We start from the raw sequence: 24,360 nt of genomic DNA on the forward strand, positions 1-24,360 counted from the left end.
CTCCCGTCAGGCCGGCAGGGAGGCAGCCGGTGGGACCGCCCCTTCCGCCGTAGCCCGCAGGCGGCAGCGCTCCAGCGGCGTGGGGGTGACCGGGTGTGCCGTGAGGGGAAGTGGGGGTTTGGGTGCCGTGTTGGCTGCGGGAGGCGCGTCAGCCGGGGGAGGCAGGGCCCAGGTACGGCCGTAGCACCCTCCGGAGCCGTGCAGGAGCTCGCTGTTTGGCAGCCCGCTGTCGGGAAGCGGTGCTGGACGCATGTCGGAACAGCCCGTGCTCGGGCTCGGCCTCCGCGTTACGGCTGTGTCCGTGAATACCTCGAGTGGAGCTTGGGGAATGTTCGTATCTGAACACTGTAGTTTAGAGTTTGAAAGCAGTTATCTGAGAGGACAAACCGAGGCTTTGTCTAAAGAGACAGACTGGAAGATACACTTGGTCCATGACCATTTTCTGTTTGCTTTGGGTTATTTCAGGTGTTGCGCACTAGTGCATCTGGCCTGTTCATGGATGTGCAGTCTTGCATCCGCAGAACAGGCTTGTTTGTCTGTGTAATTTGGCCGTTAGATCTCAACTAAAAAAAAAAAGCTGTTAGAGTTTTAGATTTGTTTTATATCCAGACAGGAAATGGAAGAATTTGTACTGTAATCTTTGCTTCACAGGAGATGACATTCAGTAATAGGGCTACCAACACTTCCACTGTGGCATAGCAGTACCTGGAGAAAACGTTACCTTTCCCTTTGGTGTTACCAGAATCTGCCCATAGTTCACCTCAGCGTGTTTTTCCTAATCCTGGCTTTATTTAGCCTCCTAGCTGGCTGGTACATTGTTGCAGGGTAGTCAGGTAAAGCAGGCACGCTGCTCTTCCTTTGAACTGACACAGTGCAAAGGGAAGGTCAGGAGTGACGGTCCTTTCCCTGCATACTTCAGCAGGAATTCATTACTTCTGGCTACCATTGGGAAGATAATCTGTAATTATTTCTGTGGAAAACCTTTGACAAGTTTAGCACATAACAAAGTTACTTTGCAATAACATTTTCAGAGATACTTGAAAGTGCTCAGATTACTAATGCTGCAAATAAAGTTGCTTTTATTAAGAAGGAGTGAAGTTTGATTTGTATTGAGTCCAAATGCCATTTAACAACCAGAACAAGCTAGAATTCCGAGGGAAAAGGAATGCAAATTATTAGCATCCACTTCCTCTGTGTGAGGTAGTCAGTGTAAAAAGTTTCAGCAAATTAATGACATCAAGTTTATATGCAAATGCTGGAAATAAGAGGACACGGTTACTTAAACAATATAACTACCCTAATCTTTTTTATTACTGTCTTCACCCACATACGACATTAGAAGTGCTCACATAGGCTTTATCCCAATGTGAAGGCTCCTGTCATTCAGTTAGAAAATAATTGGAACCTATGACCAATATTTTATTATGTGTTGAAACCAAGCAGATAATAATTTCTAACTCAGGTTTTACAAAAGGTTGCAATTTGATGCATCTGCCCTACACCTAAGTGGATTAAGAAGGTTATAAACAACAGCATTCAGGAGGGGCAGGACAGTACATGCGAGAAGTCTTTGGAAATACGCAAAATACTCTCTTCATCTCCTGTCTTGTGTCAGGTGGTGACATTTCTGGTGGGACCACTGTACTTCTGTTAACCTGAAATAACCTTCTTGCTTCTCACACTTGATCTTTATAGATCTAGGTGTTTTCACCTTCCTCTAACTTAAGTAAAAATTGAGTGTTCAGCCCTTCTGGTGGGGGCTTAGAGCTTTGCAGGACCCTGGCTCCTACCACTCAGTGAGGGGGGAAGGCAATTCCTTGCCACCAGTCCCACCTGCATGAGGCAGGATGCAGCGTGACATTTGTTAATCCGTAATACTCTGCCTGAACGTTGCATAGCAAAAAATTAAACCCTCTCTGTTGCTGCAAATATTTGCTGTTGCAAACTGTTGCCGCACATGCGACTGGGAGGGTTGCCTGGTTTGCTGCTGATCTGTATAGTGGGTGATAACTTTGGACAACATCCAAATCATACATTAGTATTAATTTAAACCAATGTAAGTTAATGCAGAATAAACAGTAATCAGCAGCTAACTCAACAACTGTAGTAAGCTGTCCACTCCAGCCATAGGATTTTTTGTTCGAAGATGCCTGATAGATGCTTCATGTTACATCTTATTTAAGAGATAGGGAACAAAAGCAGTGCTGAGTTATGCTTATGCTAAGGAAAAAAAAAAAATACTGGAAAGTTACAGGCTTTAAAGTGCTGGAAAAATATGTAAGCAAGGCTCTTTCTTTAGTAGCTGATTAATATTTTTTATAAGAGAAAAGGAGAGGCTGTCACTGGAAAAGATGAAAATTCTGACTACTAATTCTAGCTTGAAATAAGCAGAACCATCTACTCGTATGGTATTTTTTATGAAACTGTAACTAAAGGATGTTAATAAGGATGTTTATATAACCTGTACACTGGGTGCATTCACTTATTTTTGTTAATTCAATGTACTTTGTATACTCTGCCTCATTTATTATACTCTGTGTTGTATTTGCTACGACTGCCAGGGGAGGGTTACGATAAAGTCAGAGGCAATGAAGATGGGTGCTCATCTAACAGGTGCTCCACTCCCTTTGTTCTTTGTATACACATATTCAAATCACATAAGGCAGGGGACAGGATAGGGCCTGTTAACTCATTGCTGATTTCCCTAGCAAATAAACGAGCAGCTGCAGGTCCAACCCCTGGCTTAGCACTGCTGAGAAGGTGGCATTTGTGTGGGACAGGATGCTTTCATGGAGCCCTTTAGCCAATTTCTTTTGGGACTTACAATGCAAACTGTATTTTCTGCTTGTAGGTAAGAAACATTATGAAATATATTTGATTGTCATTGTGAAAATGCAAATTTTTTTTTTAAATTTATCTTTATAAATTTCAAGATATTTCTGTTGTATAGTCAGATGTTTCATATCAAGAAAGTAGCCTAAAAGCTTTTAAGTAGATAGTGTCACCTTGGTTTATGTGTGGAGCTATAAAGTTTTAGCAGCTGACAAAGATGAATGCTATACATAATCTGGTTATAAAACATGGGCATAGATTGCATACATATTGTCACATTTTACTGAGTAATATATACATTGTGTGTTCTTGTAAGGCTGGGCAGGTTCTGAACCAAAGTTTACATAGAAACAGTTACACATCTCTTTAAAAATGTATTATGTTGAGACAGTGCCGATAACATTATTTTCCACTTCATTGGGATGCCTTATAGTTAATATAGAACATTTATAGTTAACATTTAAAGGTACTTTGTATGATACTAAATGAAGCTTTCAATCAACTGAAGAATGTCTTCCCATTAATAGCACATTTGTTTGGTATCTGGGTGCAGTTTTCCTAAGTTATGTATTTGTTATTCTTGCGGCTGATAAAGTGTATGTTTTTGACAGGAATGTCCTGTGATCAAATGTTAGATAAACATATTTATACAAACTATTGTAATTGACTTTTTCTATATTTAATTGTTTCTGTGAAGTAGTGCATCCTCTATACATTCATGTGTAAGGACAATTTTTCTTTTACCTTCTTTGTGAACTTCATATACAGTCACCTAGTTTCCTTGATTTTGAGCTAAATACTTCATCACGAGTTTAGGTTTCATAATAATTGCAGGTTTATATAAAAATTATTGGATTACTTTAAAAATTAAACCCCCAGTTGGTAAAAAACACAGTGAATATGCACTTTATCTACATTAACACTTTATTGGACATTTGTTATTAAAATCCTACAAGAGATGCTACTGTAGAAGCAGAATGCTTTAGAGTACATGTTTGTTCACCAGGAATTCTCATTGTATACCCTTACACAGATGTGCATGTTTCTTAGTATGGGAAATGTGCAGCTTGTACTTTACATCATGACAACAATCAATGCTTTGGAGGCATGACACAAGCCCACCAAAGACATTGATCTCAGAAGCTAAAATTAGGTGCAATAACAAAACTCTGTGGAACATTTTCTTGGACAAAAATCCCAAACTGGGTAAGAGCATGCCTCAGTCTTACCTAGTACAAATAGGGGTATTTAAACTGCAGATTCCCTGGTCCATAATGTCTGGGTTTTTTTGCATAAATTAATATACTTGCAAAAATTGTAAAAACTATTGTCACTGATCTAGAACATTTTACACCAAGTTTGGGGTTTTGGAAGAGCTGAAGAGCTGAGTGAACACTGGTGAAAAGCAGTTGAGAAGCCAAATTCACTTTGACAAGGAGATCTTGTTAAATTAATGATAAAACCTTGCTATGCAGGTTTCAGTTTATGCCATAAACTCAAAAGTTATGTCATAGTTTCTTATTTAAACTAAAGCTGCAGTCATTGTTTTATGTCAACAACAACTGTTTTGCTTACCAGTACTGGTGATAGCAAAGTAAAATGGAAGCAAAGAAAAGATCACTGAGCTCCAAATGGAGGTCATTTTGGTGCAGCCTTTAATGGTCATTATACAAAAACTAGTTTTCAGAATTCTGTTGTCTTGGAAAAATGTATATTATATTTGGAAAGCTATAGATGTAGGCTTAAATTATATTTAATTTGTGCCTGATGAGAATGAAGTAAGAGTTTGGCATATTGGCTTGATTTCACCATTAAAATTAAAGATTAGTCACAACAGTCTTCAGTTTTAATTAAAAATCAAAATTAGGGAAGAAGAGAATCATAGAACCTATGTTTTATGTTGGAAAAGACCCTTAAGATCATCAAGTCCACTCATCACTGCCAAGTCCACCACTATACCGTGTCCCTAAGTGCCACATCTACACATCTTTTAAATACCTCCACAGGTAGTAACTCCACCACTTCCCCGGGCACCTTGTTCCAGGGCTGCAAAACACTTTTAGTGAAGAAGATAACCCTTTCAGTGAAGAATAACCCTTCTGATGAAGAACATTCCAGACTACAAAAGATTTGATCTCTGTGAAAGCAAGAGATCTTCTGTAAAACCCTTGCCTTTGACAGAGCACCATTATCTAATAATTTCTTCAAGCCTCAGTCTGCTTTGCCCCTCACTCTGCATGTGATGGAGGATCTCCTGCATGCTGATGGCACCCTACGAAATCACCCCAGCAGACCCAGATAAAGCGATAAAAACTGCAGTCGCCCAAAGCCACTCCTGAACAGACTCCAGAGGAAAGAATTAGTTCTGCCCTCACCACCTCTGGTCTTTGCTGAAAGCATTTCCTTAACTGCCGAACAAAGTCTCTTTCCAAGCTGTTACATGGAGCCACTTTTCCCCATGAATCAAATGGAACAAAGTTAATTACAGTTTTTAACTGAGAAGAAATCAAGTTTACAGTTCTCTTTATCTTACTTTATGATGGTGGTACCTTCTATACTGGTAGTACCAGTAATCCTACTGCTTGCTATTCCTGCTCTGTTTTTGCTAATTTTCTGCACAAACACATCTGTGAGAAATATTTGTTATACATATTTTATGATTATACTGCAGCTGTTACTGGCTTCTTGTTCTACAGCACAATTGCTTCCTGACAGCTAAATAAACCCCAAAATTGAGCAATGTCATGCAGAAAGAATAGGGATACGGACAGATTTTTTAACCAGTCATTTACAAATCTTTGTGACAGTTTCTCATTTGAGTTTTCCAGGGTTTCCATTTGTGGTTTGGGTTTGCTTATTTGTTTGTTCTTTCATTCTTATGCAGGTATTTGTTCAGCCTTAAAGTTGACAGTTCCATCTCATACCGTCCATGGTATTGAGGGGCAACCACTCCATCTTACTGTTGACTACAATTTCAATGCTACAGCTTCTGAAATACAGATAATTTGGCTTTTTGAGGGACCCCAAAGTAATCCAAAATACTTGCTTGGCTCCGTAAATCAAACAGTAGTGCCAGACTTGGAATTCCAGCACAAGTTTACTCTCATACCACCGAATGCATCTTTGATGATCCATCCATTGCGTATCACTGATGAGGGCAATTATATTGTAAAAGTCAATGTCCGTGGAAATGGGACAATAACTGCCAGTCAAAAGATTCAAGTAGCTGTTGATGGTAAGTTAGTAAAATGTAGTATCTTCATTTTGAAAATAAAATAGCAATAGTTTTAAAGTTCTGTTTCTTAGTATCCAGTTACAATACTGGATAATTTGATGCAACCATACATTAATAAATACTAACAATTATGTTGTCGTCTAGTACTGCTGGAGGGAATGCTAAAATATGTCAACTTTAAACAAAATTAATGTATTGACTAATGTCTCTGGGTCATATGTAAAAAATTAAAGAGGTAGAGAAACCATCAATGTGAAATTAGAGAAACTTAAAAATAAGGTTTCATAAGGCTCTGCTGTGCTCCCAATCATGAGGAAAAAAAAAAAGCAAGGGGAGGAATAAAAAAGAATGATCTAAAAGAATGTCAGGAGGCTACTGTAGTTTATGGATTATACAGAGGGAGCCCTGAAACTGTTGGGCTTGGAATAATGAAAAGAATTGCATGGTGTCATGCCAAAGTTGTAGCTGTCATTTAACTCCCATACCCATCCCAGTTTGCAGTCATCCTCACATCTGGACTGACAGTGTATTTCAGCAGTGCCCAGTGTCAGCAAAGCTGTGGGCAGCCACAGTGAGCTGTGGGCAGTCATGCTTTGCACTCTTTTCATTTCTGTGGCCTCAGGGATTTGCTTATGAGGTAGGAGCTAGAGGTCACTATACACCTGACTGCAGCCCTTGTCCTTGTACCAGTATATACAGTCTAGCTTTATATTTATATATAATATTATATAAATTTATAATATTTATATTCCAGAACAATTCTTACAGTTACCAGCTGAGAATTCAGCCTTCTTTTTTCAACCTTTAACCACATTTAATAAATAAAATTTGAAATGCAAGTACTTTCCGGGGAGGATGTTGACTGCTATTTATATCATCTTGACAAGGAAAACTGTAATATACTGGCTTGTCACTTTTACAACTCTGTATCACTTTATTTTACAGTTCCTGTCACAAAGCCAATTGTACATACTGAACCATCTTCAGGAGTAGTGGAGTATGTAGGGAATATTACCTTAAAATGTACCATGGGTAAAGGTACAAGGGTAGTTTACCAGTGGATGAAAAATGGGAAGCCTCTCCATGCTGGCCCTAATTACACCTTTTCATCGAACAATGCTACACTTCTAATTGTTCCTGTTGTAAAAGAAGACATTGGGAATTACAGCTGTCTGGTATCTAACCCTGTCAGTGCAATGGAAAGTGAGATAATTGCACCCACCATATATTGTGAGTATATGAAATATTCATAATTACCTTTGCATAAATGATCTGGCTGGAAAGAGTGCCTCTAACTGTGGAAACAGGAAGAAAACAGTTGATTCAACATTATATGTGAGCTTACATTCAAATTAAGCTTGTTTGTAACAGCTCTAATTGTTGTATAGTTGTGAAGAAAGTCTGAACTGCAGAATTCAAACAGGAACTTCGAGAATTCCACAGTACAGATATCTTCAGATTTGGAGGACATGTGACTCAAAGGAAAAAAAAAATAATCATCAGATGGGTATACATGGAAATATTGTTAAAAATGGAGACAGGAAAGAATGTCAAAAAGCTAAGTACAGGAACTACCAGGCTGAAGGACTGGTTATTAATAGTTTTCCTCAAGATCATTTTGAGTCCAGCCTTTTTTAATACCTCATTAATGATATCAGCATAAAGATTGGGAGTATCTCAATGAAGGTCACCTGTGACATTAAACTAGGAGGACTGAATGACTCTGTAATAGGACTGGTATGAAATTTGTTAGTAAAAATAAATGGGCATCCACATTTAGAGAATAAAAAACGTGAACTTCTGCTGGTAAGATGGAGATAGGTTCGGAAATAACTGAGGTAGTAAACCTGGGTGATTGAGCTGTCACAAGGTGTCTGTTAAGTGATAGTGTGATTAAGATATGAGAAAGACATACGTAACTTTAGGGCATGTTGGCAAGATATTTCCAACAAGGAAATGGCATGCAGAAGATGAGGCCACATGTAGAATACTGCGTGCAGTCCCTGCACATCCCAGAGCACAGATTTCAAACTGGAAAGAAACAGAACAGAAAGGAATGGAGAAGAGACCCGTAGAACTCAGTTTGGTTTAGCAAAATCAGAGCCTAAAGGAGTATTTGCTCTCCACATCAAATGGGAAACATGAGGGAGCAAGAAGAGTTGCATAAAGGCCAATGTTGGCAGAAGAGTAAGCCATAAACTAGCCATATATTTTGACAGGAAATGAAAGCACCTGATAAACTGTGAATGTAGATTGAGTTAATGAATTAAATGAGTTGGAGAAAACAGAAGATTGGCTTAATCAGCATTCAACAATAATACTTTAATCTTAAAGAGGGCACCCTCATTTTCTTCCTTACCCCTCCTGTAATGTCAGCTCTTAGTGCCTCCAAGATTTGCAAGTAGCACGTGCTATGTACATGACCTTACCGCAATCTAATCCTTGGAAGTCAAACTGGCCTTCTCAGGAGAGCTGGAATCAGACAGGTCAGGACCTACTTTGCCACCAGCCCTGTTCAGACATAACCAGTTTACCCAATGGCACAGTGTGGATGGAACAGTGCAAGGGCTGGAACAGGATTCCTGTCCAGCCAAGGGCTGGGGCTCACTCCTGCTTTTGCCAGGTGCTGGCAGCTGGCAGCTCATAGAGAGACCATGCCTTAGATGTGTGATTGCACCACTAGTATACTCAGAATCTACACCTCTTGCTATGTCATGTTTTCCTCCTTCCCCTTTCACCTCTGATTATACATTCTGCTACTTATTTTTAATTACAACTGTAAGAATTGGGTAAGGGGGTGTCTTGCATTTGAAGTGTGTGTATGGGTCTCTACACCGCAGCAGGAAAAGAGAAAAAAACTGCCTAAATTAGCAAAGGCTAACAAGGATATTTATAGATGAGAGCTTATCCCTTAGGTGCAGCTTATATAACTGACAGCAATGCAGACATGAAGGTGAATAAGCTGCTGAAGAGAGTCATGAACAGGGCAGATGTGAACTGAGCTTCCATCACATTAGACAGAAGAATCATGAAAAAATGCTCTACAAGGAAATTACCGGCACTGATGGAGCTTTAACTTTTCATTACTGCAGTAATAAAAGAAAAGAAAAAAAAAAGCAAAACATTAAGTTAGCAGGGTTTTAAATGCCTGCTTTTGTAGTTACAATCTCAGCTCACTTAGGTGCTGAAAGTGCTAAGAATGAAAGCTGCATGTCTATGAATGCCCTGACTCTACTGCTTTTCTCACTTTATTGAACTATGACTGGGCCTTGTACACCTCTCTCTTCAAAGAATACCTACACAAAACTCGGGGACACTCTGTCCAGCACAACCTGGCAGCCTTCTTACAATGCAACCAAATCAGGTCAGGCTAGAAAAATATCTGCCGCTCTTGCTACCTTTTGGACTGCTCCTTTTGTTTGTGGCACAGCCTGTTCAACATTCACATTTCAGTCCTGTTCCACACAGGACTGGCCCCACAGATGGGTGTCTGGGACACTTGCTCTGACAAAGTATGTGCCCTTCATCTGCAGTTCCCGTACTGCTTCCTCCCTTCTCCCTCACTCAAGTGAATGCATTTTCTGGAAAATTTGAAAAATCTGTCCAAGATCTAAACTCAAAACCTATTTTTGAGCCATTGTTTAGCAGAACTTTGAAATCTAAAAGTTACTTCAGTGTCCACATTTCTGGAACCTTTTGCTGTTTGAATTATTGTGATATCCAGCTCAGAAAGTCTGTGTATGTACCAAAATCTTTGAGGCTCAGATTTTCTCCACATGCGGAGATATCATTAAAAGTATTTGCATTTTCAGAATATCCTTTTTATTTCATCAGAACTGAGGATTTGCTTTGTGCATAATTTAAAATTTGGAAAAAAAAAATTTAGAGAAAACAATGCAATGCTGAAAGACTGCAACTCTTGCGCTACTGTCCATATCCAAGTTGGTGATGGGAGTTGGAGTCTTACTTCCTGAGCTATACGAGGTCATGTAAGACAGTGCAACCTCTCCCTGAGGGGTAGTTTGTCTCCCAGCTCCCAGTTGTCAATAATGACCTAGAGCAGGCCCTGGGATCTCTATGTACCATATGTCATTGCTGCGGGGGAGTTACTGGAGGTGATAAAAAAAAGGTCAACCACAGTAAATACCTGCCATCTGCTTGGAAACAGTAACAGCCTCGTGGCAATAGAAGCAATTGGAAATATTCCCACAGAGCAGTAAATTGTTACTCAGAACAGATGATTTATTATTTTACAAGTCATTTAGTTAACTGGCTTTACTGAGACAAGGGGCAGCTTTCTGTTGAGAATGATACCAGAAAGGAGAAGTAGAACTAAGGGATCCATGAAGGCTGTCACTGTGTTTTGACTGAGACTCAAAAGTGCTTTGTTCTTCATTTCACATTAATATTATTCTGCTTCCCCTCTAGCTGTGGTGATAATGCACCCTAGAACATGACTATTAAATTAGCGTGACCCAGAAACAAATTATTGTCATGGAGGCTGCATCAGAAACTGTTGCGCTGTGCTGATGGAGTTGAATTTAGCAGACTAAGTGGAATTTCCTTCCTTGGGACTTCTCAGAGATAGAATATATTCAGTCCTAGAGAGGAAATGGTTAATTACCTGCCTTTTAGAATTATCCTTGAAGCCATGTATGTCCCTCAGCTACCCAGCGGTCAGGGATCCCAATGTATGTGATGCCCAGGAGAGGCAAAAGATAGATCCAGGCGAAGCAGAAGGTTTACCCAATGCTTGTGTTGATTTCCTCAAGGAATGCCACTTTTCAGACTTTGCTAAGATTTAACTATTTCTTAAGAAAACTCTTGTTTTGTTTGTTTGTTTGTTTCAAATGTACTTTCCCAGCCAGTGTGCCTCAGTGTTTTTAGAATGATTTATTTCAATTTGGAGCTTTCACACGAAGTGTAGTTATGGTGTTAAGTGTTATCTGTGCTACACTGTTATGATATTGATAAAAAAGCAGAAGTTAGTTCTGATTCTTTTGCAAGCTGGGGCAAATTTCCCCTATAGTGAGAGGGCACAGAGACCAGTCAGCTATTCTTACCATTAATCTCTCTTCACTTATATCAAGGGTTGTATTATCAGTGAGAAAAAAAAAAAAGCTAATTCTTCTAAGAAAGAAAAGTTGGATATGAGGAACCACTGAATTACTCTGAAAAGAAAAAAAAAACATGTTTCTGCCTATAAATAGTGCATGAGAGGTTTTACTTTCAGTTATGAAATAGTCAAAGTTCAGTACATCCCTCTCCTTTCCCATCTGAAAAAAAGGGAAGTAAATACCTGTGACAGGCAAGCTCCTGAGAGAAGCTGGTGTTCTAGCGGGGCTCCTGTCCCCTGAAACATGCAGCTGAGTGAGGTCTGCCAAGGCAAAGTAGTGGTGATAGGTCTGCAGTTCCCAGAAATGCTCATTACAGGGTCAGCTGGCTCTTGGATACAGTAAAGCAAATAACTCGGGAACTGCAGAGCCTATGAAGTAGGAGCCCAGATGCCTCAGTTCTTCAGAATGGCCCCCACAGTGTAGGTGGGAGCAGCACTAATTCATGCTGAAGTGACTCCGTACTGCATTTCCCAAGTAAATATTATGTATGATGTTAGGCCTTCCTTAAAATGAGACTGCATAAAGCTTACAGCTAAGAAGTAAGTAGAGAAAATAAAAAAGTTTGACAAGTTTAGGTTGTGAAATGTGGATATTTGGCTAAAGGTAGACTAAACTGAGGTCATGGTGTGATAGTCTGCATTGTCTTGTCTAAGCCTTCACAAAAAAATCCCAGAGGCACACACAAAGTGCCTGTTTTGTGCTGCATGCTGTTTGCCTATGTGTTCCTGAAGAATAAATCAGTCTCATAAAAAAAGGCAATAAATAGAAGTGTGTGTGTTAAGAGGAAGGTCTAACATCAGCCTGAATTTCCTGATGAAAAAGAGTCTGAAATGTTACAGTGCCACTTCATGTAGCAGGGAATTTCCCATCCCAACTCAGCTACATTATCTTAATGCTTCCAGACAACTGCAGGAAGGTGGAAATATTACCTGATTGAACTGTGTACCATGGACATAATACTGACTTACCTTTTTGAAATGCCATTCTGTGGAGGCATTTGTCAGCCCCTTCACTGAACTTCAGGGATCCTACCAAAAGGATGTTCTGCATATTTTCTTCTTTTGGCTTCTGTCATTATTAGGTCTGTGCTTTTTTGATTGTGCATGTAAGCCCTTAGGGAATAAGCAACATTAAAATTATTAGTTTTTTTGACTGGAAAAGGTAATTTAATAAGGCACATTTTGATTATTATATTTGCTACATTAATTTCTATAATTAAATTCTTGTAAAAATAGATTTTAACATGTAAAGATATAAAATCTCCGTGATCTGAAATGACCTAGATGTTGAAAATAGTACAAGGCTACTAAAGTGGGGGGAAGTTTTAAGTTTGTTTTAGCAGGCATTCATAGAAAACTTTTTCTGAAGTTTTCTAAGGCCCACCGCAATCTAGGATACCTGCAGGATAGTTCCCCAAATAGTTATTATACTGCAAAGTATTACAGTGAATATTTATATATTTCAAGGCTAATTTGTTCACTTAAATGTGCAAAGTAATTACTTATACCAATAAGTTTGGCATTTAAATAGAAAGGGTCAAATATGCCCCTGAAGAATACCTGTTCCTTTACTCCACAGCTTTTCAGCTGTTTTCAGGTTTTGTTCTTTTTATCATACTGAACAATGCATAGACCTGTGCTTTTTACCTAAACAGTGATTAGATCAGTATTCAGTGGGTGTAGTCTGGCATAAACCTAGTACAGACCAAGTTCTTGAACTGAAAGCCTTTTAATTGAAATGCTTGAATCCAATGCCAGACATTCTAAAGGCTAGCCTAATTTAAAAAGTCTAAGTTTAGATATATGCTTTTATTTAAAGTTAAATTATATGCTTTGATTTTATTTTTTTCCACTGTGTTTTCTTTATTTATGTTTTTTTCTTTCCTTTTTCAATGGAGACGGACCTTATGGACTTAGGGTTAAATCAGATAAAGGTCTGAATATAGGGGCAGTGTTTACAGTGGACATGGGAGAAGTTATACTGTTCGACTGCTCAGCAGATTCAAACCCACCAAATACTTACTCATGGATTCAAAGGGCTGACAATACCACTCATGTCATCAAATACGGGCCCCACCTGGAAGTTGTATCCGATAAAGTGGCCCAGAAGACAATAGATTACATGTGCCGCGCTTTCAACAATGTGACTGGAAAACGAGATGAAACTCATTTCACAGTTGTTGTTACTTCTGTAGGTAAGAACATTAAATCATTGCTGTAACTATTAAGCCCAGAAAAAGGAAATAATTCTTAGAGAGAGAATATGTATCAGAAGTTAGGTCTTGCCAACAATGTAGCAAAGGGGATTTTGGCCTTTCAGTGGGATCTCGGTTTTCCTCACCATGTGACATGGCTTAGGACAAGACCCACCAAGATGCTGAAGCTTTATGGGAGTTTGACACTAAAATATATTTGGCCATTTGGAACTTTATCCCTTGAGCAGAAAAACTTTCTCGGTAGGCAAACGTTATCTGATCAAGTAACATGGCAGAATGCTATGTCTCTTACTCTCTTTCTTACTTTTTACCTTTAAAAATGATGAAGATTAATGGAGAGGATGGTGCGGAAATCTGCTGAATGCTGAGGTGAGCCTTCCCTCCCCAGGGCAGATTTAGTCCAAGGCTCGCAGTCCCACAGCTTTCAGGAGCTGTGAGCCCTGAGGCTCACCAGTACACAGGATAGTTTCAGCATACATCACTGACTAAAATAACCAGGTGCAGACTCACCAGCAATGAAGGTCTTTAATATTTTACCAGTATGGTTCTGTATTACAAGAACCTTAGTTTTAGTGTATGATAACAATGCAGTAGTTTTATTACAATCTATTCATAAAAATTATTTCACTGTCGTATTTATGAATCTATGAATTGACTCCTAGGTTCCACTGAATGAACACCTTTATTTCTCATGAATTATAACATTAGTTCCTGTATCAGATCATGTTAAACGGCAGCAGAGCAGTTTTACAGGAAGCCTCCAGAAGCGTACATCAAAGAACAAGATATGGAGGAAGTCGGCTATCTCTTGCTAATACAGATCAATACAAGTATTTTCAGATAAGGAATGTATGCTATTAATGTTCAATAAGATAGATAGACTATGTTGCCTTTTATAAAATTTAACAAAGCAATTTCACTTGTGCAGAACAAAGAGTTCAGCCATTTGTTAGTCAAGTAAACAAGGAGAGCAGATGTCCATCACTCAGGCTGACTTATGGACTCATTACAAATCCATGGCTTACTCTATGCTCGAAGGAAGATGAGTTACAGTTTTACATTGAGAAAACTGTACTTTAAAACTAAACATTGTGGTTATTGGTGAAAGAAAATGCAAAGACTATGTGTATTATTCCAGAGCCCTTTTCCCTGTCCCCATAATCCTAGATATAGAGCCTGGACTGTGCCTTTCAAAATACTGGAAACCCCGTTGTCAGCAGCAACAGGAACTCTGGTATTTCAGAAGACCTTACACAGCTCCCCCACCTAAGGAACTGAAACTCACTTATACCATGCTATAAACAGCAGCCTAATTAATGCTAAAAATCATCAGGAAATCCCATACCTTTGGGATGTCTCTGGTTTGAAATCCACATATTTAATCTTTGGTACAACAGGTGCACATGCAGCCAGCAAACTGCTGGTGAATTACACAGAGGTGTAGGTAGATGTGAGCAATGATAGCTCTCTGCACAGAAGTTCATCCAAGTACTGGAAACATATCCAGCTAAATAATGCATATTTGAATTGATTAATAAAGCTGCTGCTGACAAATACACAACATTAATTTACCTGTATGGATTGTGACATGGCCTTTAATTACATGGTTTTCTGCATGATTCAGAGCTAAAGGAGGAAACTGAGGGTGCAGAAGAAAATATGTCTGGTGTTTCCTAACTTTTACATTGCTGTATTTGCAAATTCTACGCAAATGCTTTCCACGTGCTTTTGTATATGTAATTATATACATATGGTGTTTGTGTTCTGTCAGTAAATCCTGCTGGAAAACTGCTGCTAATGCATAACTATCTGAGCAGAGGAAAAAAATACTTTGGATATATTTAGATATGAATACAAATAAACATAATTTATTGACTTCTGATGGATTTGGTAAGTAACCAAACTGTCAGTGATCTGAAAATCTTTAGAAAAAACACAGTAGTTCAGTTATGCCCTGATACTCTACCGCTCCTACAGCTAGGAGGAGTTCTCTCCCATCTAGCACAAACTGCTCACATAAGTGTCACCTAATTTCTTGGTAGTTCAGTTTCTCTATGCCTAAAATTAGAATATGCGTCTCCTTTTTGCGATGCTGCAATTTGTGGATTACATTTACTGACCTTCATTTAGCTGTACGTGCCAACCAGTTCTGGACTCATACGCGTATCATTGCTCTTCCACTTCAGGAGATATGGTGGGAGGGAGGAAATATTACCAATTCACACAAACCCAAACTGTATATCTATTTTGTATCTCTGTGCAGGTTTACTAGGTTCAGATGAATTTCAAAAGGTGTGTTTTTCAGTGTCATTGTACCACATTGTACAGAACAAGAGACTAAATACAGTACTCATCTGCTCTGTCACAGGATTGGAAAAGCTGGCCCAGAAGGGAAAATCTCTGTCATCTCTTGCAGTAATAACAGGAATTTCATTATTTTTGATCCTAGCTATGGCTTTTTTATTCATATGGAAAAGATACCAGCCACATAAAGGTATGTAAAAGTTAAGTACGCTCCAGCTCTTCTTTTGGACCATTTGGGCAAAAAGAATAATAGTTCTTTTTTTTCTTCTTTTCAGTGATACAACAGAAGCTGCAGAGAAGGTAAAAAAAATAAATAATTCTTATGTCAAGTCATATATATCAAGAGAATTGCAATTTTTTTTATATTGATTTTCTTTCCTTGGCTTATGACATCAAACTGAAAAACATGTTTATGTTTTCTAGGCCAGAGGCTGATTACAGAAAGGCGCATACATTTTCAGGTAATGCTAATAAGAGAAGCATGAGCGTAATCCATTCCTGCAGAAAAATGGCATCTCCACATAAAAAAGCAAGAAGCAAAGAAAAGGAAGTGTGTTTTTGACTTGGGTTGCATATTTCTGTGCTAGCTTACTTAAGATAAAACCAAAATGGCAACAGGTCATTGTGAGTTTAGTACATGCCTGGAGTTCACAGCAGCACATACTCTGGTTGTCTTGAAATCTAGCTGTTTATTCTGGGATTAGGATCACTTCTATTCCACTCTTCACACCAATATGAGATCAATTAGTGTTACTATGGGATCGTGAGAGGTGATATGGCATGGGAGGATCACAATTCTAAATGTTCATGGCACCAACTGATATCAAAATTGTAAGATAAAAATATAACCATACAGTATATACATTTTAGCCTCTACCATGTTCAGTACTACATTTCTGTATGTTATCAGGACCCAGTGTGTTTTTTTCATTGCCTCTTTTCCCTCCACAATCCTTCCCACATGATCCTGCACAAGGAGGCTGGAGCCCGGCCATCCTTTGTAAGGGTAGCACTTTTACTCCCATTGCTTCCTACCAGAGCATCAGAGCAGGCCATAAGCTGCTGCATACAAGAGGGTAGGGAAGTATACGAAGCTTAGGTACGTAAAAATTTCACTTCATCACAGAGGCTCCTTGACTCTAGCAAGTGGTATTGGAGGAGGAAATCTCAGCACCATCTTTAGTGTTGCAGCCTTTGTTGTGGAGTGATGCCCAAGAGACAGCTAAGAGTCTCAGATCTGGACAGTTGGAGGGTAGAGAAAGAGACTCCCACCCTCACTACAAGTTGTATCTGAAGTCCCAGATACAGTTTGTCAACTGGTTTAATAATGTAGCACCTATTAGTATTACATTCCCCTTTTTTTAGTCTCAGCATTATAAAAGATTCAAGTGGTACTGCCTCACTACGGTGCTGAGCTTATGGATTATGCCTATTTTCTATGGGAAATAAAAGTAAATCAGTCTGTTTAGCCTTCCAGCAAAGGGAGTTCCAACGGCTGTACCAAACTGTTACTGAGGTTACAGGAGGCTCCTCATTTGGCCCAAGGTGCCAAGCACTGTGCATGCTGCTGTGCAGCTGTCCTGAATCTATCCACACCAGCTTTGGAGCTTGGCAGGGAAGTGGTTTAAAGCAGATCAAACAACTAATATTTGGATGTTTCAAAAATTAGGCCAAGTTGCTTTGCCAGACATGATTTTCCACGTTCATATTAAACCTCAATACCTTTTTTCATGTTTGTTTGTTCTAACTTTAGGACATGAAAGTGCTTTGGATGATTTTGGAATATATGAATTTGTGGCTATTCCTGATCTTGCCAGTCGTTCTAGGGTAGGTGATTTTACATCATAAACTGATGGTTTCATTTCTCTTTCTTAAGGTGTACTAAATATCTGTACTAGAATCCTTCTGTCAGTTTGCTCTGTTGCTTTTTGCTGGTCTCTATTACACCGTATTCACGGCTGTTGTTTACCCAGTACTTACTCTTTCTTTACTGTGTTATTAGTTTAGTACTTGTATCAACATCATACAGTAAGGAACAAAAAAACCCTCTAAAGACAACAATCTCACTTCATCTACCCTATATTAAAAGAATATTAGTAGTATTGGGTAGATGGGAAGCACTGAACCACTTGTGTCACACAAGCAAATAAAATATTTTGATGCCATTTTCTCCCTTGACCATAATGTTGCTGCTCATGCAACATACAACTCTGGCAGTGGAGGAAAGCCTCAAGGGGGTATTTAAAGTTTTCACTTTAAAAACATGTGAACTAAAGCTTAGCTATTTTTCAGAAGAATTATTTTGTTAGCTTCATGTATTGTGGGGGAGGATTTAAGCACACAAATTTTGCTAGCAGAAGAATCCTGCTACATATGCTGTTTCTCTGCATTGTGGCTTTGCTGACATTACTGTATAGCAGTTGGAGATCATTCTGATGTGGTGTGTAAAAGGACAAAGAAAAAATGAGAAACAGGGCCATAAAATTTAGCACTTTCCCTCTGCTAGGAAAAATTTCTGGCAATACAATCTTGGACCTTTGGAGCACATCCATATGGTCAGGTAAGGAAGAGGTCTTAAAATATGATCAGACAGGGTCACATTAGCAGTCTTACCTGTTTTGTTATTATGATTAGCTAGCATAATACATGATGTATTAGCAAAGATAGTCATAGATTAATAAACCCTTTGCTGGGGTTAGATGATTGAAATAGAAACTTCTAGGGCTACAGTGCTATCATAAAGGTTAGTGGAGAGGACATACTTGTACAGAAGCAGAAATAAAAGGCTTCAAGAAAACAGAGGAGGTGGACTGTATCTGTAAAATTTGTGACTGTAGAAGGCTTACTGAGCATGGAGATCAGGCCCTAAATCATCACAGCCTTAAACACACTGTGATACCCCTTAGGCTGGTCATATCAAAAAGTCACATTATTACATAATCAGGCCATTAGTAGGTTAGGAGGGACAAAAAAGTAACAAGGACAACAGAATGGATGCACAAGCAATGAAATCCAGTAAAATTGCAAGAAATGGGAGAAACTCCACTGATTTATATTGTTACTCAGATTTACAGCATTGCGGATAAAGTCAGCATTGATCCACTGATTCATTTCAGTTAGCAGAAAAAGGAGAAAAAAATAATAAGTGGATATAATGAGGTTCATATTAACATAACAGCAGATTCGTATACTTAACATACTGAACAATGACATTTCCATGTTACTTCATTTATGGAAATTCCTTTCATTTCCCTCTCTTTGACATGTTGGTAGGAGTTTCATGCTGAACCCTTTCTCTGGATATTTTCTCCTTTTTATTGTCTGTTTTCTTGCTTCTCTCTGTTAAATGTTCCTTCCTTGACTTTTGGTACACTAATATGAAATACTCACTGTATTAAATGCAAGAGCTGCATCCTAAATCTAAGATCCTGATTGAATTTAAAACTATTGCTTGTGTTACTATAAACATGATGACAACTTAATCAAAATTAAATGTAAACTGGCAGATGAACTGTTAAACCCATATGCAAGGCATTCATAGGCAAAAGTTAGAAAAAAAGGCAGTTATGAGTTTAAATTCTGTTGATTCTTTTCCCATTTGTACTTACAGTAGGAATACTCTTTGCTACTTCTAGGTTTCAAGTCAAACTGTTCATGGCTCTGACTTTGTTCCAGGCCAGGATATGCTTAGTACAGTTTATGAAGTTATTCAGCATATTCCAGACCAGCTGCAACAAGACCATCAACAGTAAGTTAGAGGCTCTGTGCATTTATGTGGTAGCTCAAAGAAAAATACTTTTGCAACCAGAACAATTTACATTTTGGTAGCTGGTGTTTGATTCCAGTGAGAGGAGAGTGAAGAAGGAAAACAGGTGTGAGCCACATCAATTCCTCCACTGTTTCCTATTCAATCCCTACTTTTTCCTCAATACTCCAGTCTGTTGTTTCATCATGTGTGAAAAAAAAAACCAAACAAACTGAGATCTTCAGACAATTTCAAATGAAAATTCCCAAATGTTTTAAGAGGCTACAATATCACAGCACTGAGACATCAAGCACTTTCCACTGAGCAGGTTAAATCATCAATCAAAGCAGCTTAATCAGCAATACAGCTTCCAGGCCTGCCAGCCATGTGGCAAGTAGAGTAAGAGGGCTTTTTTTGTAGTGCTGAAACTGGCCAGCTGATCAGTAACCATTGGTTGTTAAAATGGTCATTGAGATACTAATGGACAATGCTCAGTCACCTGAGTGAGCAATGTCTTCATTTCTATCTTAACTAATGGTTTAGAGGAAAAGGATTCTTGTTCTGCAGTACCCTGCCTGGGAACTCCACAGAAGCACTTTTGCTGAGTTAAATACCAGAAAGACCACAGAACGTTGTGCTTATGCATTTAGTGTCTGGTAGTCCTGGTTTTGTTCAAATCACCTACTTCATAGCACTTCTTGGCATAAGAAGAGTGAATACACTGTAAAGTTTCTGTAATTGCAGTACAGCTGCCATAAACCTGTTGTCAATATCGACAGCCTTTCTTACAAATCAGGAACAGCACACAAGACTATTTGGTAACAAGCCTTTTATATTACATTTTCCATGTTTTTATGATGTGTTCTCATTCTTTTGTGGTTGAAAACACACACTCTTACCAATATATTAATCAGTTGGCTGAGTAATGATAATGTTTATGTGACTGCATTAGCATTCAGTACTTACACTATTAAAAACTTTGTGCAGGTTTCATCTTCAACTATGTGTCCAAATTATGTGTGCAAACATGCAACTATGCTTGTAAAAGCAAACTGATCAGTGAGAAAGCAATAATGAATTAGTAATGACATTTTTGCTCTGGAGTTCCTCACTTTGAAACTTAAGATGATTATTAAACCAGATGTAAAATACAGCATTCATAAAGTAAAACTTTTCTTATTCTTCTTCCTACATGTCTTCTTTCTCAACTTTCTCGCAAGTACATTACGCCTTTAAAAAAGGAATAAATTCAAAGCAAAGGTAGCTTGAACTTTGTGACAGCTCAGATTTTGACTCAAACTTTGCAAAACATATTCTGTAGTTGGGAAGGACTCATTTGCATAAACCCATTTTGCTGCTTTTTTCATACATCAAGGTGTTAAAAAAAGAAATGTAGGAACAAAATTTTCATGAATAAAATCTGCTAGACATGATAACAGGTAAACTTCTCAGATTAGAAAGACCACTTTCATGAATTTTCCAATTCCTGACGTGCTACAAAGGAGCACTCTAAGTGGTAAATAAATGACAACTAAGTCGATACTGGTACTTGCAGCAGGATGCTTCAGCATTCCATATGAGGAAAAAACAAAACACCACAGAATTGAGAATTGAGCTGGGAAAGTAATTCCAAACTCCTATAGTGCAAAGTAATTATTGCTTATGGATGGATCCCACAGGCTTGGTATGCAGCCATCTGTACAGTAATCAGCAACATTCATGGGAAAACTTATAAAGAACTTGCCTGCACTCTGCTTATGGCAGGAATTTCTCTTTGTAAACACCAAAAGAATTGATATTATGGGCACCAAACAGGTTTGTTGGTAAAGCGATCACTTTACTCTTATTCCCAGTGGTTCTAACTGGAACTGCTCTAGCGTCGTAAATATGTTAGAATTAATGTGCAAAGAAAAGTAATAAAAACAGTTTCTTTCTCAGATTTAAGTCTGAGAATCTTCCAGATCCTCTCTTTGAATCTAATTTCTGCAGTGTTAGCTAATGGTCTCTCTCTTGCTGTTAGAAATCCCGGTGACAGTACCAGGAAATTCACAGACTAGAGAATGCCTGACACTATGGAAATAGCTTTTCCTTTCAACTTTCCCTTATGTTTTTATCAATCTTTTTATCCATTCATCCACACATGCACATATGCCTCTGACACTCTGAATAATTACAACTTTTTAGATGTGGCCCAGCTTCTATAAAGTAAAAATACCGCTGGAAACTATTTTAAACTCTCTTTGGTTTTGACAGACTAATACCCTAATTGCAGTAAAAAAAAAATGAGCTGAGATGACAGCTGGATTTGCGCTTTTACATTTGCATGGTGATATGAGTCCCTGTTCACAAAAGTCTTTTGCAGATGTGCCTCCCCTGCTCTTCCAAATAATCAAAGGGAAAACACAGCATCAGCTTTTTTTGTTCTGCTCCATCTTTGGGCTCAACAGTCACAGAGTGTTACACGACTGTCACATACTCAACCATTTAATTAAACACACTCTTCTAAGCTGTTTTTTAATGCACATTTCTTAAGCTAAATATAAATCCAACGAGCAACTGGGCAACAAGCTCTTTCACATATGAAAGAAATCTGAAAATGGCCGTAAGAGTTAATGAGCAAGAAGTTTAGGCAGCTTTTATACGTAACCACTGACAGCTTACAACTCTTCTGTGAGCAGAAACTGCTTGTAACTTAGGTTTCATTTTCACATCATATGAAAATAAATTTACATCATCTCCCTCTCCTCACATATGTGCTGTTTCTCTCAGTTCAAGCATTAACCATTTCAGAAATTTCTGCTCTGCCAACTGCTGAAGAGCAATGAGGATGCAAACCTTTGCCAGGCATTTCAGCGCGGGCTTTGTAGTGCGTATTACACTGACTCAGCCTATCGTTACCCTATAGAAGGTGCTCTGGTACATTATCGCTGATAACATATGAGCAACTTGAAATATCTGTACTGAAAAAGCAGCAGTGTGGAGTGGCATATTAGCCATTATATTACTTATGGCTGAGACCCATCCTATCTTTTCAAGATGCATAAGATCTCTCGTATGTGTAACAGCTCTAATTCTTACACATACTAAAAATTCAGTCAAATGCCCCAAAACTGTCATTCAGGCTGAAAAACTACTTTTGTGTTTAGAACTGCTGGCTTGTTTATATGTTTGCAATAGTGTTTTTTAAAGAAAAGAAAGACATCATTGTGGACAACTGATTTATATATATATAAATACATATATATGTGTTCTTTCCTAGACGTGTATGAAGATACAGGAACAGGAAATCAAAGCATCTGAAAATATGACTGTGACTTCTTTATTATATATTGAAATGAAATGCCAACAACTCCAAGAATGGCAAAGGCTTATGCCAGCTATTCTTCAAACAGCAGTTTCTCTTCAGACTGATAATCCCTTTCCTTTGGGTACTTCAAATTACCCATTTTTAACTTTTTCTTTGCTTGTTTCCTGTTAATGAATAGTTTATTGAAAAATATGGTGTTTTTCATTCCTTACATGTGTTTCCTTTTTGTGAATACAAAAGATAAAGAGACAGTTTAAAAATTGCAGTATAAAACCTATTTGGTTCATTACAATAATGGGTGGGAGGCACAGTGAGGAATCAGGCCCAAGACACTTCCCATGCTTGTTTTATTTAAAAAATGTCAAAAATCGTGTATGGGTGTTTTTCACTGGGGTTGAGTTTTACAAGAGAAGGTCTCCATAGCTGGCATGAAGGAATCATAATAAATGCAATGTATCAGATTGCAAAATACATTTGGGATTTTAAATAGAGTAATTCTTTTAATTCATTTAATGTAACATTATCTTTCAATTTACAAACATAGAAACTGATCTGCCAGGCAGTTACAGTTTTAAAATGTACACTTGTATATTATTCAAATATAGTATGTTCTCATTAAATTGTTTCCTTTGCATTTGAACTGGTTTTCTATTTGCCATGAAAGACTTGATATTCTTAAAGATCTTTTCCAAACTAGTTGATTCTACGACTTCTGAAACATTTTGTTTCAGAATCTGTGCTCATGTCTCGATAACAAGCCATTTCAAATAAGCCATTTGTCAATAATGTGAGAAGACTTTAGCAATCTAAGACAAAAAAACACGCTAATAGTCTTATAAACTTCTGCAAAATACCTGTACAATATTTTAATAAAATAATGGTGTTTATGCAGCGCGTAATGTGGGATAGTTCTGTGGGCTATGTATGGCTATGCATTTTCACTGGGAAGGACCTATACCATAAAGTTTATAAATAAGGAACAAAAATCTTGCCTGTTGCTTTGGGGAAGGTCAAGTAAGATGTTCCCTGCAGGCCTTTTTCCTTCCCCTGCCACACAGTGGTTCAGCCAAAGCACACCCAGCCCCACTGTACCCCGTGGCCCCCACTGCCCTCAGCCTCCTCTCAGCATCTGCCTACAACCTCTCTATAGAAATGACTGTGTATGCAGGTCATGGCAGCCATATTCCTATTCCTCACATACAACCAAAATTTATGGACAAAAACTCAAATGGTAATGAAACTGATTGTGCTATAGAAAGAAGAAAAGCCTACTGTCAGGCTTAAATAATCCTCCTAGCTGTGGCAGCAGAACCAGCTCTGCAAATAGCAATATGTTATTCCAAGGGCCAGAGAGCAAACACAGGCAAGTTTCCTTCTGCTTATATTATACTGTTCTCATCTATTTTTGTTTCACTATGTCTTGGGTATTACTAGCTGTTAAACAAAAACATTCTAGTGGTTTAAATTCCTCTTCAAACTGTACTCATTTAGTGTTCTTCTAAAGTTTGCATGGTGCATTTAGCTACTTTTGGTGGAGGTATAAAAACAATAAACAGCTCTGAAATGTCACAGAAATTTAATGGATAAGAAAGAAAACCTTTTCAT

General features: G+C 38.3%; 1 protein-coding gene across 3 annotated transcripts; it reads left to right on the forward strand.

Moving 5' to 3' along the window:
• The first annotated feature begins 135 nt into the window (after nucleotides 1-135).
• On the forward strand, nucleotides 136-23,412 carry HEPACAM2 (HEPACAM family member 2). 3 transcript variants are annotated; one of them, XM_062605064.1, is made up of 10 exons: nucleotides 139-2,851; nucleotides 5,717-6,067; nucleotides 7,013-7,297; nucleotides 13,082-13,378; nucleotides 15,768-15,893; nucleotides 15,979-16,003; nucleotides 16,127-16,164; nucleotides 17,457-17,530; nucleotides 19,339-19,451; nucleotides 22,708-23,412. In XM_062605064.1, exons 1-10 carry the CDS (start codon nucleotides 2,782-2,784, stop codon nucleotides 22,715-22,717), a joined length of 1,389 nt encoding a protein of 462 aa, XP_062461048.1. In that variant the 5' UTR covers nucleotides 139-2,781; the 3' UTR covers nucleotides 22,718-23,412. The 3 variants fall into 3 exon arrangements, with proteins under 3 accessions (XP_062461050.1, XP_062461049.1, XP_062461048.1); XM_062605066.1 differs by lacking the exons at nucleotides 19,339-19,451; nucleotides 22,708-23,412 and adding an exon at nucleotides 18,210-18,296 and having other exon boundaries at nucleotides 136-2,851; XM_062605065.1 differs by lacking the exon at nucleotides 22,708-23,412 and having other exon boundaries at nucleotides 138-2,851; nucleotides 19,339-19,455.
• Nucleotides 23,413-24,360: the final 948 nt, after the last annotated feature.

Source organism: Pezoporus occidentalis, unplaced genomic scaffold (assembly GCF_034315485.1).
Source record: "Pezoporus occidentalis ecotype Australia unplaced genomic scaffold, CSIRO_AGI_Poc_V1 ctg9, whole genome shotgun sequence".
NCBI classification, from domain to species: domain Eukaryota; kingdom Metazoa; phylum Chordata; class Aves; order Psittaciformes; family Psittacidae; genus Pezoporus; species Pezoporus occidentalis.